Below are 18,793 nucleotides of genomic sequence, written 5' to 3'. Positions count from 1 at the left end.
ACTATTGGCTAAGAGGAATGGCAGCATCCAGCCCTAGCAGCCTATCAGGTGAGAGAGCAGGGAAGGGAAGGGCTGTTAACCCTTTGGGTTGTATACTGCAGAGGGCATCATCCAGAATTATACAGTAGGGAGGTGTGTGTATGTGTGTGTGTGTGAGGGAGAGAGAGTGTTTGAGGGAGAGAGAGTATGTGAGGGAGAGAGAGTGTGTGTGTGAGAGAGAGAGTGTGTGTGTGACAGAGAGAGAGAGTGTGTGACAGAGAGAGAGTGTGTGTGTGTGTGTGAGAGAGAGTGTGTGTGAGAGAGAGTGTGTGACAGAGAGAGAGTGTGTGTGTGAGAGAGAGAGGTGTGTGTGATGGAGAGAGAGTGTTTGAGGGAGAGAGAGTGTATGTGAGGGAGAGAGAGTGTGTGTGTGAGAGAGAGTGTGTGTGTGAGAGAGAGAGTGTGTGTGTGACAGAGAGAGTGTGTGTGTGTGAGAGAGAGAGAGTGTGTGTGTGTGACAGAGAGAGGGTGTGTGAGAGAGAGACAGAGAGAGATTGTAGTGTTGATAGGTATTATATTATATGGTGGTGTTGATAGGTATTATATTATATTGTGGTGTTGATGGGTATTATATTATATTGTGGTGTTGATAGGTATTATATTGTGGTGTTGATAGGTATTATATGGTGGTGTTGATGGGTATTATATGGTGGTGTTGATGGGTATTATATGGTGGTGTTGATAGGTATTATATGGTGGTGTTGATGGGTATTATATTATATTGTGGTGTTGATAGGTATTATATTATATTGTAGTGTTGATAGGTATTATATTATATGGTGGTGTTGATAGGTATTATATTATATTGTGGTGTTGATAGGTATTATATTATATTGTGGTGTTGATAGGTATTATATTGTAGTGTTGATGGGTATTATATTATATTGTAGTGTTGATGGGTATTATATTATATTGTGGTGTTGATAGGTATTTTATGGTGGTGTTGATGGGTATTATATTATATGGTGGTGTTGATAGGTATTATATTATATTGTGGTGTTGATGGGTATTATATTATATGGTGGTGTTGATGGGTATTATATTATATGGTGGTGTTGATAGGTATTATATTATATTGTGGTGTTGATAGGTATTATATTATATGGTGGTGTTGATGGGTATTATATTATATGGTGGTGTTGATGGGTATTATATTATATTGTGGTGTTGATAGGTATTATATTATATTGTGGTGTTGATAGGTATTATATTATATTGTGGTGTTGATAGGTATTATATTATATTGTGGTGTTGATAGGTATTATATTATATTGTGGTGTTGATAGGTATTATATTATATTGTGGTGTTGATAGGTATTATATTATATGGTGGTGTTGATAGGTATTATATTATATGGTGGTGTTGATAGGTATTATATTATATTGTGGTGTTGATAGGTATTATATTATATTGTGGTGTTGATAGGTATTATATTATATGGTGGTGTTGATAGGTATTATATTATATGGTGGTGTTGATGGGTATTATATTGTGATGTTGATGGGTATTATATTATATTATATTGTGGTGTTGACGGGTATTATATTATATTATATGGTGTGTTGATAGGTATTATATTATATTGTGGTGTTGATGGGTATTATATTATATTATATGGTGGTGTTGATAGGTATTATATTATATGGTGGTGTGTTGATGGGTATTATATTATATGGTGGTGTTGACGGGTAGTATATTATATTGTGGTGTTGATAGGTATTATATTATATGGTGGTGTTGATGGGTATTATATTATATTGTGGTGTTGATGGGTATTATATTATATTGTGGTGTTGATAGGTATATATTATATGGTGGTGTTGATAGGTATTATATTATATGGTGGTGTTGATGGGTATTATATTATATGGTGGTGTTGATAGGTATTATATTATATTGTGGTGTTGATGGGTATTATATTATATGGTGGTGTTGATGGGTATTATATTATATGGTGGTGTTGATAGGTATTATATTATATTGTGGTGTTGATAGGTATTATATGGTGGTGTTGATAGGTATTATATGGTGGTGTTGATGGGTATTATATTATATTGTGGTGTTGATAGGTATTATATATATTGTGGTGTTGATAGGTATTATATTATATTGTGGTGTTGATAGGTATTATATGGTGGTGTTGATAGGTATTATATGGTGGTGTTGATAGGTATTATATGGTGGTGTTGATGGGTATTATATTATATTGTGGTGTTGATAGGTATATATTATATTGTTGGTGTTGATAGGTATTATATTATATTGTGGTGTTGATAGGTATTATATTATATTGTGGTGTTGATAGGTATTATATTATATTGTGGTTGTTGATAGGTATTATATTGTGGTGTTGATAGGTATTATATTATATGGTGGTGTTGATGGGTATTATATTATATTGTGGTGTTGATAGGTATTATATTATATTGTGGTGTTGATAGGTATTATATTATATGGTGGTGTTGATAGGTATTATATTATATGGTGGTGTTGATAGGTATTATATTATATTGTGGTGTTGATAGGTATTATATTATATTGTGGTGTTGATGGGTATTATATTATATGGTGGTGTTGATGGGTATTATATTATATGGTGGTGTTGATAGGTATTATATTATATGGTGGTGTTGATAGGTATTATATTATATGGTGGTGTTGATGGGTATTATATTATATGGTGGTGTTGATAGGTATTATATTATATTGTGGTGTTGATGGGTATTATATTATATGGTGGTGTTGATGGGTATTCTATTATATGGTGGTGTTGATAGGTATTATATTATATTGTGGTGTTGATAGGTATTATATGGTGGTGTTGATAGGTATTATATGGTGGTGTTGATGGGTATTATATTATATTGTGGTGTTGATAGGTATTATATTATATTGTGGTGTTGATAGGTATTATATTATATTGTGGTGTTGATAGGTATTATATGGTGGTGTTGATAGGTATTATATGGTGGTGTTGATAGGTATTATATGGTGGTGTTGATGGGTATTATATTATATTGTGGTGTTGATAGGTATTATATTATATTGTGGTGTTGATAGGTATTATATTATATTGTGGTGTTGATAGGTATTATATTATATTGTGGTGTTGATAGGTATTATATTATATTGTGGTGTTGATAGGTATTATATTGTGGTGTTGATAGGTATTATATTATATGGTGGTGTTGATGGGTATTATATTATATTGTGGTGTTGATAGGTATTATATTATATTGTGGTGTTGATAGGTATTATATTATATGGTGGTGTTGATAGGTATTATATTATATGGTGGTGTTGATAGGTATTATATTATATTGTGGTGTTGATAGGTATTATATTATATTGTGGTGTTGATGGGTATTATATTATATGGTGGTGTTGATAGGTATTATATTATATGGTGGTGTTGATAGGTATTATATTATATGGTGGTGTTGATGGGTATTATATTATATGGTGGTGTTGATGGGTAGTATATTATATTGTGGTGTTGATAGGTATTATATTATATGGTGGTGTTGATAGGTATTATATTATATGGTGGTGTTGATAGGTATTATATTATATGGTGGTGTTGATAGGTATTATATTATATTGTGGTGTTGATGGGTATTATATTATATGGTGGTGTTGATAGGTATTATATTGTGGTGTTGATAGGTATTATATTATATGGTGGTGTTGATAGGTATTATATTATATGGTGGTGTTGATAGGTATTATATTATATTGTGGTGTTGATGGGTATTATATTATATGGTGGTGTTGATAGGTATTATATTGTGGTGTTGATAGGTATTATATTATATGGTGGTGTTGATAGGTATTATATTATATGGTGGTGTTGATAGGTATTATATTATATTGTGGTGTTGATGGGTATTATATGGTGGTGTTGATGGGTATTATATTATATGGTGGTGTTGATAGGTATTATATTATATGGTGGTGTTGATAGGTATTATATTATATTGTGGTGTTGATAGGTATTATATGGTGGTGTTGATAGGTATTATATTATATTGTGGTGTTGATGGGTATTATATTATATTGTGGTGTTGATAGGTATTATATTATATGGTGGTGTTGATAGGTATTATATGGTGGTGTTGATAGGTATTATATTATATTGTGGTGTTGATAGGTATTATATGGTGGTGTTGATAGGTATTATATTATATTGTGGTGTTGATGGGTATTATATTATATTGTGGTGTTGATAGGTATTATATTATATGGTGGTGTTGATAGGTATTATATTATATGGTGGTGTTGATGGGTATTATATTATATGGTGGTGTTGATAGGTATTATATTATATGGTGGTGTTGATAGGTATTATATTATATTGTGGTGTTGATAGGTATTATATGGTGGTGTTGATGGGTATTATATTATATTGTGGTGTTGATAGGTATTATATTATATGGTGGTGTTGATAGGTATTATATTATATGGTGGTGTTGATAGGTATTATATTATATTGTGGTGTTGATAGGTATTATATGGTGGTGTTGATAGGTATTATATTATATTGTGGTGTTGATGGGTATTATATTATATTGTGGTGTTGATAGGTATTATATTATATGGTGGTGTTGATAGGTATTATATTATATTGTGGTGTTGATAGGTATTATATTATATGGTGGTGTTGATAGGTATTATATTATATGGTGGTGTTGATAGGTATTATATTATATGGTGGTGTTGATGGGTATTATATTATATGGTGGTGTTGATGGGTATTATATTATATGGTGGTGTTGATGGGTATTATATTATATGGTGGTGTTGATGGGTATTATATTATATGGTGGTGTTGATAGGTATTATATTGTGGTGTTGATAGGTATTATATTGTGGTGTTGATAGGTATTATATTATATGGTGGTTGTTGATGGGTATTATATTATATGGTGGTGTTGATGGGTATTATATTATATGGTGGTGTTGATGGGTGCTATATTATATGGTGGTGTTGATAGGTATTATATTATATTGTGGTGTTGATGGGTATTATATTATATTGTGGTGTTGATAGGTATTATATTATATGGTGGTGTTGATGGGTATTATATTATATGGTGGTGTTGATAGGTATTATATTATATTGTGGTGTTGATGGGTATTATATTATATGGTGGTGTTGATGGGTATTATATTATATGGTGGTGTTGATAGGTATTATATTATATTGTGGTGTTGATGGGTATTATATTATATGGTGGTGTTGATAGGTATTATATTATATTGTGGTGTTGATGGGTATTATATTATATGGTGGTGTTGATAGGTATTATATTATATTGTGGTGTTGATAGGTATTATATTATATTGTGGTGTTGATAGGTATTATATTATATTGTGGTGTTGATGGGTATTATATTATATTGTGGTGTTGATGGGTATTATATTATATTGTGGTGTTGATAGGTATTATATTATATTGTGGTGTTGATAGGTATTATATTATATTGTGGTGTTGATAGGTATTATATTATATTGTGGTGTTGATAGGTATTATATTATATTGTGGTGTTGATGGGTATTATATTATATTGTGGTGTTGATGGGTATTATATTATATTGTGGTTTTGCTAGCTTTAATATTGTGGTGTGGTTTTGATAGGTTTTATATTATGTTGTTGATAGGTATAACATTTTGGCATGTGGTGTTGCAGCCCTTTGATCTGTTATTCACCTCACATAACCCTCATAATATTACCGGTACCAGATGATGTCGCCACGCTGTCTGCAGGCAGGACATTGAAATCGCAGTGAGAGAGAGACAGAGGGAGGAATAGAAGGGAGAGGTAGTGCAAGACAGAACGGCAGATGAGGGAGGGGGTCATTTTAAGGAGTGTCCTATTGTCACTGCCCTCTGCTCCAACCTCTCTCTTCTCCTCTTCTCCTCCTCTCTGTTCAACTCTACTTGAGCCTATAGCCTCTGACAGGAAATACACGCCTCAGATCAGACATCACACACATCCTGGAAATGAGCTCACTAGAGGGATAGAGAGAGGGGGAGAGAGAGGGGGAGAAAGTCATTTTAAATAACATCAATATTGATCTGTTTAACATTTTGAATTGTCAATCTTTTCACAAATCTTCTTGAGTGTAATATTTACTATTAATTTCATTTTTTGTTGTTGTTTTTGTTTCTTCTCAATTTTGTTTATTGTTTGTTTCTGTGGCTTTGGCAATGTAAACATACACTGATTGTACAAAACATTAAGATCACCTTCCTAATATTGAGTTTCATGCCTCCCTTTTCCCCTCAGAACAGCCTCAGTTCATCGGGGGCAGGGACTCTGTAAGGTGTCAAAAGTGTTCCACAGGGATGCTGGCCCATGTAAGGCTCCAATGCTTCCCACAGTTGTGTCAAGTTGGCTGGATGTCCTTTGGGTGGTGGACCATTCTTGATACACACGGGAAAAATAAAAAATGTTGTCTTGCCCGTTCACCCTCTGAATTGGACACTTACATAATACCCAAAGCAAAGAAAGAATGTGGGAGCGGGGAGGAGATGGGGGAGAATGGGGACAGGGGAGTAGAGAGAGAGAACGGGGAGAGGGGAGGAGATGGAGAATGGGGACAGGGGAGGAGAGAGAGAGAATGGGGACAGGGGAGTAGAGAGAGAGAACGGGGAGTGGTGAGGAGATGGAGAATGGGGACAGGGGAGGAGAGAGAGAGAGAATGGGGACAGGGGAGTAGAGAGAGAGAACGGGGAGTGGTGAGGAGATGGAGAATGGGGACAGGGGAGGAGAGAGAGAGAACGGGGAGTGGTGAGGAGATGGAGAGAACGGGGAGAGGGGAGGAGATGGAGAATGGGGACAGGGGAGGAGAGAGAGAGAATGGGGACAGGGGAGTAGAGAGAGAGAACGGGGAGTGGTGAGGAGATGGAGAATGGGGACAGGGGAGGAGAGAGAGAGAACGGGGAGTGGTGAGGAGATGGAGAATGGGGACAGGGGAGGAGAGAGAGAGAACGGGGAGTGGTGAGGAGATGGAGAGAACGGGGAGAGGGGAGGAGATGGAGAATGGGGACAGGGGAGGAGAGAGAGAGAACGGGGAGAGGGGAGGAGATGGAGAATGGGGACAGGGGAGGAGAGAGAGAGAATGGATGAGAGAGAGAGAACGTGGGAGTGGTGAGGAGATGGAGAATGGGGACAGGGGAGGAGAGAGAGAGAACGGGGAGAGGGGAGGAGATGGAGAATGGGGACAGGGGAGGAGAGAGAGAGAACGGGGAGAGGGGAGGAGATGGAAAATGGGGACAGGGGAGGAGAGAGAGAGAACAGGGAGAGGGGAGGAGATGGGGGAGAATGGAGACAAGGGAGGAGAGAGAGAGAACGGGGAGAGGGGAGGAGATGGAGAATGGGGACAGGGGAGGAGAGAGAGAGAATGGATGAGAGAGAGAGAACGTGGGAGTGGTGAGGAGATGGAGAATGGGGACAGGGGAGGAGAGAGAGAGAACGGGGACAGGGGAGGATAGAGAGAGAACGGGGAGAGGGGAGGAGATGGGGGAGAATGGAGACAGGGGAGGAGAGAGAGAGAACGGGGAGAGGGGAGGAGATGGAGAATGGGGACAGGGGAGGAGAGAGAGAGAATGGATGAGAGAGAGAGAACAGGGGAGAGGGGAGGAGAGAGATGAAGAACAGGGGAGAGGGGAGGAGAGAGATGAAGAACAGGGGAGAGGGGAGGAGATGGAGAATGGGGACAGGGGAGGAGAGAGAGGGGAGGAGAGAGAATGGGAAGAGGGGGAGAAGAGAGAATGGGGAGAGGGGAGGATAGAGAGAATGAGGAGAGGGGAGTAGAGAGAGAGAACGGGGGAGAGGGGAGGAGAGAGATTGAATGGGCGAGAGGGGAGGAGAGAGAGAGAGCGTGGGAGAGCGAAAGAGCGGGGGAGAGGGGAGGAGAGAGAGAACGGGGAGACGGGAGGAGAGAGAGAGTGGGGGAGATGGGAGGAGAGAGAGAAGGGGGAGAGGGGGGAGGAGAGAGAGTACTGGGAGAGGGGAGGAGAGAGAGAAAGGGGAGAGGAGAGTAGAGAGAGATAAAGGGGGAGAGTGAGAACAGGGAGATGGGAGGAGAGAGAAAGAGAGGGGTAGATGGGAGGAGAGAGAACGGGGAGAGGGAAGGAGAGCGAGAGAACGGGGGAGATGGGAGGAGAGTGGAGGAGAGAATGGGGGAGAGTGGAGTAGAGAATGGGGGAGAGTGAGAGAATGGGGAGATGAGAGAGAGAACGGGGAGAGTGGAGAAGGGCGAGAGAGAATGGGGGAGAGGGGAGAGGGGAGAGAGAGAACAGGGGAGAGGTGAGAGAGAGAGTCAGAGATAGAGATAATCCGAGGGAGGAAACATCAGGAGCAGATCAATGTTAAACTGTGTGTGTGTGTTTGTCTGTGTGTGTGTGTGTGTGTGTGTGTGTGTTTGTGAGCAGATAGTAGCAGTACACACATAACAGAATGCACACACTATCTCTCTCTCTCTCTCTCTCTCTCTCTCTCTCTCTCTCTGTCTCTCTCTCTGTCTCTCTCTCTCTCTCTCTCTCTCTCTCTGTCTCTGTCTCTCTCTCTCTCTCTCTCTCTCGCTCTAGCCTAAGACAAAACAGATAGGGCGGCCAGAGAGAGGGCTAGTGGGAAGTAATCTAAAATATGATGTCATCCCTGATGCTTCACAATGAAATCATCTTTAATTAAATTATCTAGGGCACACTGACTCTATAACACTGACTCTATACATCTATAACACTGACTCTATAACACTGACTCTATACATCTATAACACTGACTCTATAACACTGACTCTATACATCTATAACACTGACTCTATACATCTATAACACTGACTCTATACATCTATAACACTGACTCTATAACACTGACTCTATACATCTATAACACTGACTCTATAACACTGACTCTATACATCTATAACCACTGACTCTATAACAACTGACTCCTATAATCTATAACACTGACTCTATACATCTATAACACTGACTATATAACACTGACTCTATACATCTATAACACTGACTCTATAACACTGACTCTATACATCTATAACACTGACTCTATAACACTGACTCTATACATCTATAACACTGACTCTATACATCTATAACACTGACTCTATAACACTGACTCTATACATCTATAACACTGACTCTATAACACTGACTCTATACATCTATAACACTGACTCTATACACTGACTCTATAACACTGACTCTATACATCTATAACACTGACTCTATACATCTATAACACTGACTCTATAACACTGACTCTATACATCTATAACACTGACTCTATAACACTGACTCTATACATCTATAACACTGACTCTATAACACTGACTCTATACATCTATAACACTGACTCTATAACACTGACTCTATAACACCTGACTCTATACATCTATAACACTGACTCTATACATCTATAACACTGACTATATAACACTGACTCTATACATCTATAACACTGACTCTATACATCTATAACACTGACTCTATACATCTATAACACTGACTCTATAACACTGACTCTATAACACTGACTCTATACATCTATAACACTGACTCTATACATCTATAACACTGACTCTATACATCTATACACTGACTCTATACATCTATAACACTGACTCTATAACACTGACTCTATACATCTATAACACTGACTCTATACATCTATAACACTGACTCTATACATCTATAACACTGACTCTATACATCTATAACACTGAATATATAACTTTATTTATTTATATATATATATATAAATCTGCATATTCCTCCAAAGCTCAGTTGTCCTGAGTCTGCACAACTCTGCCAGGACCTAGGATCAAGGGAGACACTCAAGTGTTTTAGTACTATATCTCTTGACACAATGATGAAAATAATCATGGCCTCTAAACCTTCAAGCTGCATACTGGACCCTATTCCAACTAAACTACTGAAAGAGCTGCTTCCTGTGCTTGGCCCTCCTATGTTGAACATAATAAACGGATCTCTATCCACCGGATGTGTACCAAACTCACTAAAAGTGGCAGTAATAAAGCCTCTCTTGAAAAAGCCAAAGCCTAGTTTGGTTCTCAATCAGAGGCAGGTGTCATTAGTTGTCTCTGATTGAGAATCATACTTAGGTAGCCTGGGTTGCACTGTTTGTTTGTGGGTGATTGTCTATGTTGTAGCTTCACGGTCGTCATTTGTTTATTGTTTTGTATACAGTGTCAGTACTTTCGGTATTAAAGATTTACCATGGACACTTACGACGCCGCATTTTGGTCCGATCCTTCTCGCCTCTCCTCTTCAGATGAAGAGGAGGACGACCGTGACAAAGACAAACAATCTATCTGGAATTCTTCGGTCTGGTTTTAGACCCCATCTGTCACGTTCTGACCTTTATATCCTTTGTTTTGTCATTATTTAGTATGGTCAGGGCGTGAGTTGGGTGGGCAGTCTATGTTTGTTTTTCTATGATTTTGGGATTTCTATGTTTCGGCCTAGAATGGTTCTCAATCAGAGGAAGGTGTCATTAGTTGTCTCTGATTGAGAATCATATTTAGGTAGCCTGGGTTTCACTGTTTGTTTGTGGGTGATTGTCTATGTTAGTGGCTTGTGTCAGCACAGGTCTCATTTGTAGCTTCACGGTCGTATTTGGTTTATTGTTTTTTGTTCCTCTTTTGTATAGTGTTCAGTACTTTCTTTAATTAAAATTCACTATGAACACATACCACGCCGCATTTTGGTCCTCTGATCCTTCTTGCCTCTCCTCTTCAGATGACACCCGCGCCAGGAGTGGTAGAGATACTCTGAATGATCGGCTATGAATAGCCAACTGACATTTACTCCTGAGGTGCTGACCTGTTGCACCCTCGACAACTACTGTGATTATTATTATTTGACCATGCTGGTCATTTATGAACATTTGAACATCTTGGCCATGTTCTGTTATAATCTCCACCCGGCACAGCTAGAAGAGGACTGGCCACCCCTCATAGCCTGGTTCCTCTCTAGGTTTCTTCCTAGGTTTTGGCTTTTCTATGGAGTTTTTCATAGCCACCTGCATTGTTTGCTGTTTGGGGTTTTAGGCTGGGTTTCTGTACAGCACTTTGAGATATCAGCTGATGTAAGAAGGTCTATATAAATACATTTGATTTGATAACACTGACTCTATAACACTGACTCGATAACACTGACTCGATAACACTGACTCTATAACACTGAATATATAACACTGACTCTATAACACTGACTCTATAACACTGACTCTATAACACTGACTCTATAACACTGACTCGATAACACTGACTCTATAACACTGACTCTATAACACTGACTCTATAGCAATGACTCTATAACACTGAATATATAACACTGACTCTATAACACTGACTCGATAACAATGACTCTATAACACTGACTCTATAACACTGACTCTATAACACTGAATATATAACTATATAACACTGACTCTATAACACTGACTCTATAACACTGAATATATAACACTGAATATATAACACTGACTCTATAACACTGAATATATAACACTGTAACACTGACTCTATAACACTGACTCTATAACACTGAATATATAACTATATAACACTGACTCTATAACACTGACTCTATAACACTGACTCTATAACACTGAATATATAACTATATAACACTGACTCTATAACACTGACTCTATAACACTGACTCTATAACACTGACTCTATAACACGGAATATATAACTATATAACACTGACTCTATAACACTGACTCTATAACACTGACTCTATAACACTGACTCTATAACACTGACTCTATAACTCTATAACACTGACTCTATAACACTGACTCTATAACACTGAATATATAACTATATAACACTGACTCTATAACACTGACTCTATAACACTGACTCTATAACACTGAATATATAACTATATAACACTGACTCTATAACACTGACTCTATAACACTGAATATATAACACTGACTCTATAACTCTATAACACTGACTCTATAACACTGACTCTATAACACGGAATATATAACTATATAACACTGACTCTATAACACTGACTCTATAACACTGAATATATAACTATATAACACTGACTCTATAACACTGACTCTTTAACACTGACTCTATAACACTGAATATATAACTATATAACACTGACTCTATAACACTGACTCTATAACACTGACTCTATAACACTGACTCTATAACACTGAATATATAACTATATAACACTGACTCTATAACACTGACTCTATAACACTGACTCTATAACACTGACTCTATAACACTGAATATATAACTATATAACACTGACTCTATAACACTGACTCTATAACACTGAATATATAACTATATAACACTGACTCTATAACACTGACTCTATAACACTGACTCTATAACACTGAATATATAACTATATAACACTGACTCTATAACACTGACTCTATAACACTGAATATATAACTCTATAACACTGAATATATAACTATATAACACTGAATATATAACACTGACTCTATAACACTGACTCTATAACACTGACTCTATAACACTAACTCTATAACACTGACTCTATAACACTGAATATATAACACTGACTCTATAACACTGATTCTAAAACACTGACTCTATAACACTGACTCTATAACACTGACTCTATAACTCTATAACACTGACTCTATAACACTGACTCTATAACACTGAATATATAACTATATAACACTGACTCTATAACACTGACTCTATAACACTAACTCTATAACACTGAATATATAACACTGACTCTATAACTCTATAACACTGACTCTATAACACTGAATATATAACACTGACTCTATAACACTGAATATATAACTATATAACACTGAATATATAACACTGACTCTATAACACTGACTCTATAACACTGACTCTATAACACTAACTCTATAACACTGACTCTATAACACTGAATATATAACACTGACTCTATAACACTGATTCTAAAACACTGACTCTATAACACTGACTCTATAACACTGACTCTATAACTCTATAACACTGACTCTATAACACTGACTCTATAACACTGAATATATAACTATATAACACTGACTCTATAACACTGACTCTATAACACTGACTCTATAACACTGAATATATAACACTGACTCTATAACTCTATAACACTGACTCTATAACACTGAATATATAACACTGACTCTATAACTCTATAACACTGACTCTATAACACTGACTCTATAACACTGAATATATAACTATATAACACTGACTCTATAACACTGACTCTATAACACTGACTCTATAACACTGACTCTATAACACTGAATATATAACTATATAACACTGACTCTATAACACTGACTCTATAACACTGACTCTATAACACTGACTCTATAACACTGAATATATAACACTGACTCTATAACACTAACTCTATAACACTGACTCTATAACACTGAATATATAACACTGACTCTATAACACTGATTCTAAAACACTGACTCTATAACACTGACTCTATAACACTGACTCTATAACTCTATAACACTGACTCTATAACACTGACTCTATAACACTGAATATATAACTATATAACACTGACTCTATAACACTGACTCTATAACACTGACTCTATAACACTGACTCTATAACACTAACTCTATAACACTGACTCTATAACACTGAATATATAACACTGACTCTATAACACTGATTCTAAAACACTGACTCTATAACACTGACTCTATAACACTGACTCTATAACTCTATAACACTGACTCTATAACACTGACTCTATAACACTGAATATATAACTATATAACACTGACTCTATAACACTGACTCTATAACACTGACTCTATAACACTGAATATATAACACTGACTCTATAACTCTATAACACTGACTCTATAACACTGAATATATAACACTGACTCTATAACTCTATAACACTGACTCTATAACACTGACTCTATAACACTGAATATATAACTATATAACACTGACTCTATAACACTGACTCTATAACACTGACTCTATAACACTGACTCTATAACACTGAATATATAACTATATAACACTGACTCTATAACACTGACTCTATAACACTGACTCTATAACACTGACTCTATAACACTGAAAAAAACTGTGTTACCACAGTAAACACGCTGAATGATGCAATAGAAGTTGAAGGGTTTTTACAGAATTGTCATCATGATATCGTTGATACGTATTGTATCTGTATCTGACCAGGTCGTTCTGTTGAACTGGCCAAACCCTCCTGTATCAGACTGTTGCCACGGTTACAGTATAGCGTTTTAAAAAACATGCTTAATGGTGTTAACTGTCCATCTGACTGGTCTAATCTATATCTCTATTAGCCCTCAGTCTGACTGGTCTAATCTATATCTCTAATAACCCCCAGTCTGACTGGTCTAATCTATATCTCTATTAGCCCTCAGTCTGACTGGTCTAATCTAAACCTCTATTCTATTAACTGTCAGTCTGACTGGTCTAATCTATATCTCTATTAGCCCTCAGTCTGACTGGTCTAATCTATATCTCTAATAACCCTCAGTCTGACTGGTCTAATCTATACCTCTATTCTAATAACCCTCAGTCTGACTGGTCTGGTCTGTGACACTCTGTGATTACCTGTGACACTCTATGTCATTACCTGTGACATCCTATGTAATTACCTGTGACACTCTATGTCATTACCTGTGACATCCTATGTAATTACCTGTGGCACTCTATGTCATTACCTGTGACATCCTATGTAATAACCTGTGGCACTCTATGTCATTACCTGTGACATCCTATGTAATTACCTGTGGCACTCTATGTCATTACCTGTGACATCCTATGTAATTACCTGTGGCACTCTATGTCATTACCTGTGACATCCTATGTAATTACCTGTGGCACTCTGTGCCCACATACTCATTTTGTATTGGTAAGCACCAACAACTAAACTAGAAAAGGTATATTTCCAGAGAAGAATTACGTGTGCGTGCATTAGCTGTCCTAAAATAACACACCCTGTGTTCCATGTGTAAGGTTCCCCTGGTCTGCCCGGTCCAATGGGAGAGAGGGACTACTCTGGACTACCGGGGCCAATGGGATCCCAAGGAGAAGAAGGGTCGCAAGGCAAACCTGGCAAGAAGGGGCCCCTGGGACCTCCAGCTGAAACAAACACACATTTTGATCTTCACCAAGTGATACAGAAGCTCTGGAAAGGATGTGAGGTCTCAATAAACACAATTGACAGTGGCAGATGCACAGTGCAGGGTTTCAATTTCTCCCAAATCTTATAAAAGTGAAAAATACTCACAAAAGTTATAATAACCATCACTGTACTAAAAATGAAATAAATTCTAAAATGAACTATTTCAGTGTTCTGTTATTTCTTCTTTACATGTGTTATTTCATACCAGGTCTGAGAGGTGAAGAAGGTGTGTTCATGTATCTCTTCATTGATAATGTTAACAGGAAAGCATCGTGTGATTCCTCTTTCATTTGTCCTCACTTGAAATCCCACATCCAATCCTGAATTTGACTATTTAGGTTTGTTAGCATGTGGTGTATTGTACTGTAGCCTTTAGGTAATCTGAGTCCTGTATTGTGTTTTATGGTAGTACATCTACATAGGCTGTGCTTTAACTAACGCCACCAATGTGAAGGCCTATTGTTTTATGATACATCTATATCTGTAAACACACCTCTCTCCCCTGGTACCAGGTCCAGCTAGGTAAACACACCTCTCTCCCCTGGTACCAGGTCCAGCTAGGTAAACACACCTCTCTCCCCTGATACCAGGTCCAGCTAGGTAAACACACCTCTCTCCCCTGGTACCAGGTCCAGCTAGGTAAACACACCTCTCTCCCCTGGTACCAGGTCCAGCTAGGTAAACACACCTCTCTCCCCTGGTACCAGGTTCAGCAACATGAACACACCTCTCTCCCCTGATACCAGGTCCAGCTAGGTAAACACACCTCTCTCCCCTGGTACCAGGTTCAGCAACATGAACACACCTCTCTCCCCTGGTACCAGGTCCAGCTAGGTAAACACACCTCTCTCCCCTGGTACCAGGTCCAGCTAGGTAAACACACCTCTCTCCCCTGGTACCAGGTCCAGCTAGGTAAACACACCTCTCTCCCCTGATACCAGGTTCAGCAACATGAACACACCTCTCTCCCCTGGTACCAGGTCCAGCTAGGTAAACACACCTCTCTCCCCTGGTACCAGGTCCAGCTAGGTAAACACACCTCTCTCCCCTGGTACCAGGTTCAGCAACATGAACACACCTCTCTCCCCTGATACCAGGTCCAGCTAGGTAAACACACCTCTCTCCCCTGGTACCAGGTTCAGCAACATGAACACACCTCTCTCCCCTGGTACCAGGTCCAGCTAGGTAAACACACCTCTCTCCCCTGGTACCAGGTCCAGCTAGGTAAACACACCTCTCTCCCCTGGTACCAGGTCCAGCTAGGTAAACACACCTCTCTCCCCTGATACCAGGTTCAGCAACATGAACACACCTCTCTCCCCTGGTACCAGGTCCAGCTAGGTAAACACACCTCTCTCCCCTGGTACCAGGTCCAGCTAGGTAAACACACGTCTCTCCCCTGGTACCAGGTCCAGCTAGGTAAACACACCTCTCTCCCCTGATACCAGGTCCAGCTAGGTAAACACACCTCTCTCCCCTGGTACCAGGTCCAGCTAGGTAAACACACCTCTCTCCCCTGGTACCAGGTCCAGCTAGGTAAACACACCTCTCTCCCCTGGTACCAGGTCCAGCTAAGTAAACACACCTCTCTCCCCTGGTACCAGGTCCAGCTAGGTAAACACACCTCTCTCCCCTGATACCAGGTCCAGCTGGATAAACACACCTCTCTCCCCTGATACCAGGTCCAGCTAGGTAAACACACCTCTCTCCCCTGGTACCAGGTCCAGCTAGGTAAACATACCTCTCTCCCCTGATACCAGGTCCAGCTAGGTAAACACACCTCTCTCCCCTGGTACCAGGTCCAGCTAGGTAAACACACCTCTCTCCCCTGGTACCAGGTCCAGCTAGGTAAACACACCTCTCTCCCCTGGTACCAGGTCCAGCTAGGTAAACACACCTCTCTCCCCTGATACCACGTCCAGCTGGATCAGATGCCCATGTTCCTCGTTTGTCCTTCTGAGCAGCTCTGACCCGCCTTCAGGCCAGGGCAGGAACCGTAGTCTTCACCAAGGTCTTTGTAAACAAGGAGGTCTATAATTTCCATTTGAGTAAATAATGAATACTGAATTCTGGTATGTTGTGCTTGTTTGAATGTAAAAAACTCACGACACAATTTGTTTTATTTGCTATGTTATTTTATATTTTACAATGAAACTTTGTTGTCCAAAAAAAATGAAGTTAATATCACTTGCTATAACCTGTCTCCCCAGGTTATTTTACAGCCCCAGTGAGTGGTACATACTCCTTCAGCGCTATCCTGACAGGCCATAAGAATGTGAAGATTGAGGCTGTCCTATCTAAGTCTAACTACGGAGTGGCGCGTGGGGACTCTGCAGGCTACCAACCAGAGGGACTGGAGAAACCCATGGCGGAGGCCAGACTCACGCCTGGAGCCCTGGCTGTCTTCAACATCATCCTCCCTATGAAGGTGGGAGATACCGTCTGCATCGACCTGGTCACCGGGGAACTGGCCCACTCTTCTGAACCCCTCACAATCTTCAGCGGGATGCTGCTGTATGAGACCGTCTGATTGGCTAAGCTGTCAGTATGGGGCTGTCACACCCTGACCATAGAGAGCCTTTGTTTCTCTATGGTATAGTAGGTCAGGGCGTGACTGGGGGTTATTCTAGTTGATTATTTCTATGTGGGGTTCTAGTTTATTTTTTCAATGTTGGTGATTTTGTATGATTCCCAATTAGAGGCAGCTGGTAATTGTTGTCTCTAATTGGGGATCATATTTAAGTAGTTATTGTTCCCACCTGTGTTTGTGGGATATTGTGTTTTGAGTTAGTGGACGTAGCATCTCTGTAGTCGCGGTTCGTTGTTAGTTTATTGTTTATTTGTTTTTATCGTTGCTAAGTTTCACTTTATTATTAAAATTATGTGGAACTCAACATCCGCTGCGCCTTGGTCTGATATTTATTCCAGCGAACGTCTCCCCTGGTACCAGGTTCAGCAACATGAACACACCTCTCTCCCCTGGTACCAGGTTCAGCAACATGAACACACCTCTCTCCCCTGGTACCAGGTCCAGCTAGGTAAACACCCCTCTCTCCCCTGGTACCAGGTTCAGCAACATGAACACACCTCTCTCCCCTGGTACCAGGTCCAGCTAGGTAAACACACCTCTCTCCCCTGGTACCAGGTCCAGCTAGGTAAACACACCTCTCTCCCCTGATACCAGGTTCAGCAACATGAACACACCTCTCTCCCCTGGTACCAGGTTCAGCAACATGAACACACCTCTCTCCCCCGGTACCAGGTTCAGCAACATGAACACACCTCTCTCCCCTGGTACCAGGTTCAGCAACATGAACACACCTCTCTCCCCCGGTACCAGGTTCAGCAACATGAACACACCTCTCTCCCCTGGTACCAGGTTCAGCAACATGAACACACCTCTCTCCCCTGGTACCAGGTTCAGCAACATGAACACACCTCTCTCCCCTGGTACCAGGTTCAGCAACATGAACACACCTCTCTCCCCTGGTACC

General features: G+C 39.4%; 1 protein-coding gene across 1 annotated transcript; it reads left to right on the top strand.

Moving 5' to 3' along the window:
- The first annotated feature begins 17 nt into the window (after window positions 1-17).
- Window positions 18-17,829, top strand: LOC109866452 (EMILIN-1-like). The gene is made up of 2 exons (XM_031800519.1): window positions 18-48; window positions 17,510-17,829. Exons 1-2 carry the CDS (start codon window positions 18-20, stop codon window positions 17,827-17,829), a joined length of 351 nt encoding a protein of 116 aa, XP_031656379.1.
- The last annotated feature ends 964 nt before the right edge of the window (window positions 17,830-18,793 follow it).

Source organism: Oncorhynchus kisutch, linkage group LG21 (genome assembly GCF_002021735.2).
Source record: "Oncorhynchus kisutch isolate 150728-3 linkage group LG21, Okis_V2, whole genome shotgun sequence".
NCBI lineage: Eukaryota > Metazoa > Chordata > Actinopteri > Salmoniformes > Salmonidae > Oncorhynchus > Oncorhynchus kisutch.
This window is presented reverse-complemented; position numbering and strand designations above follow the sequence as displayed.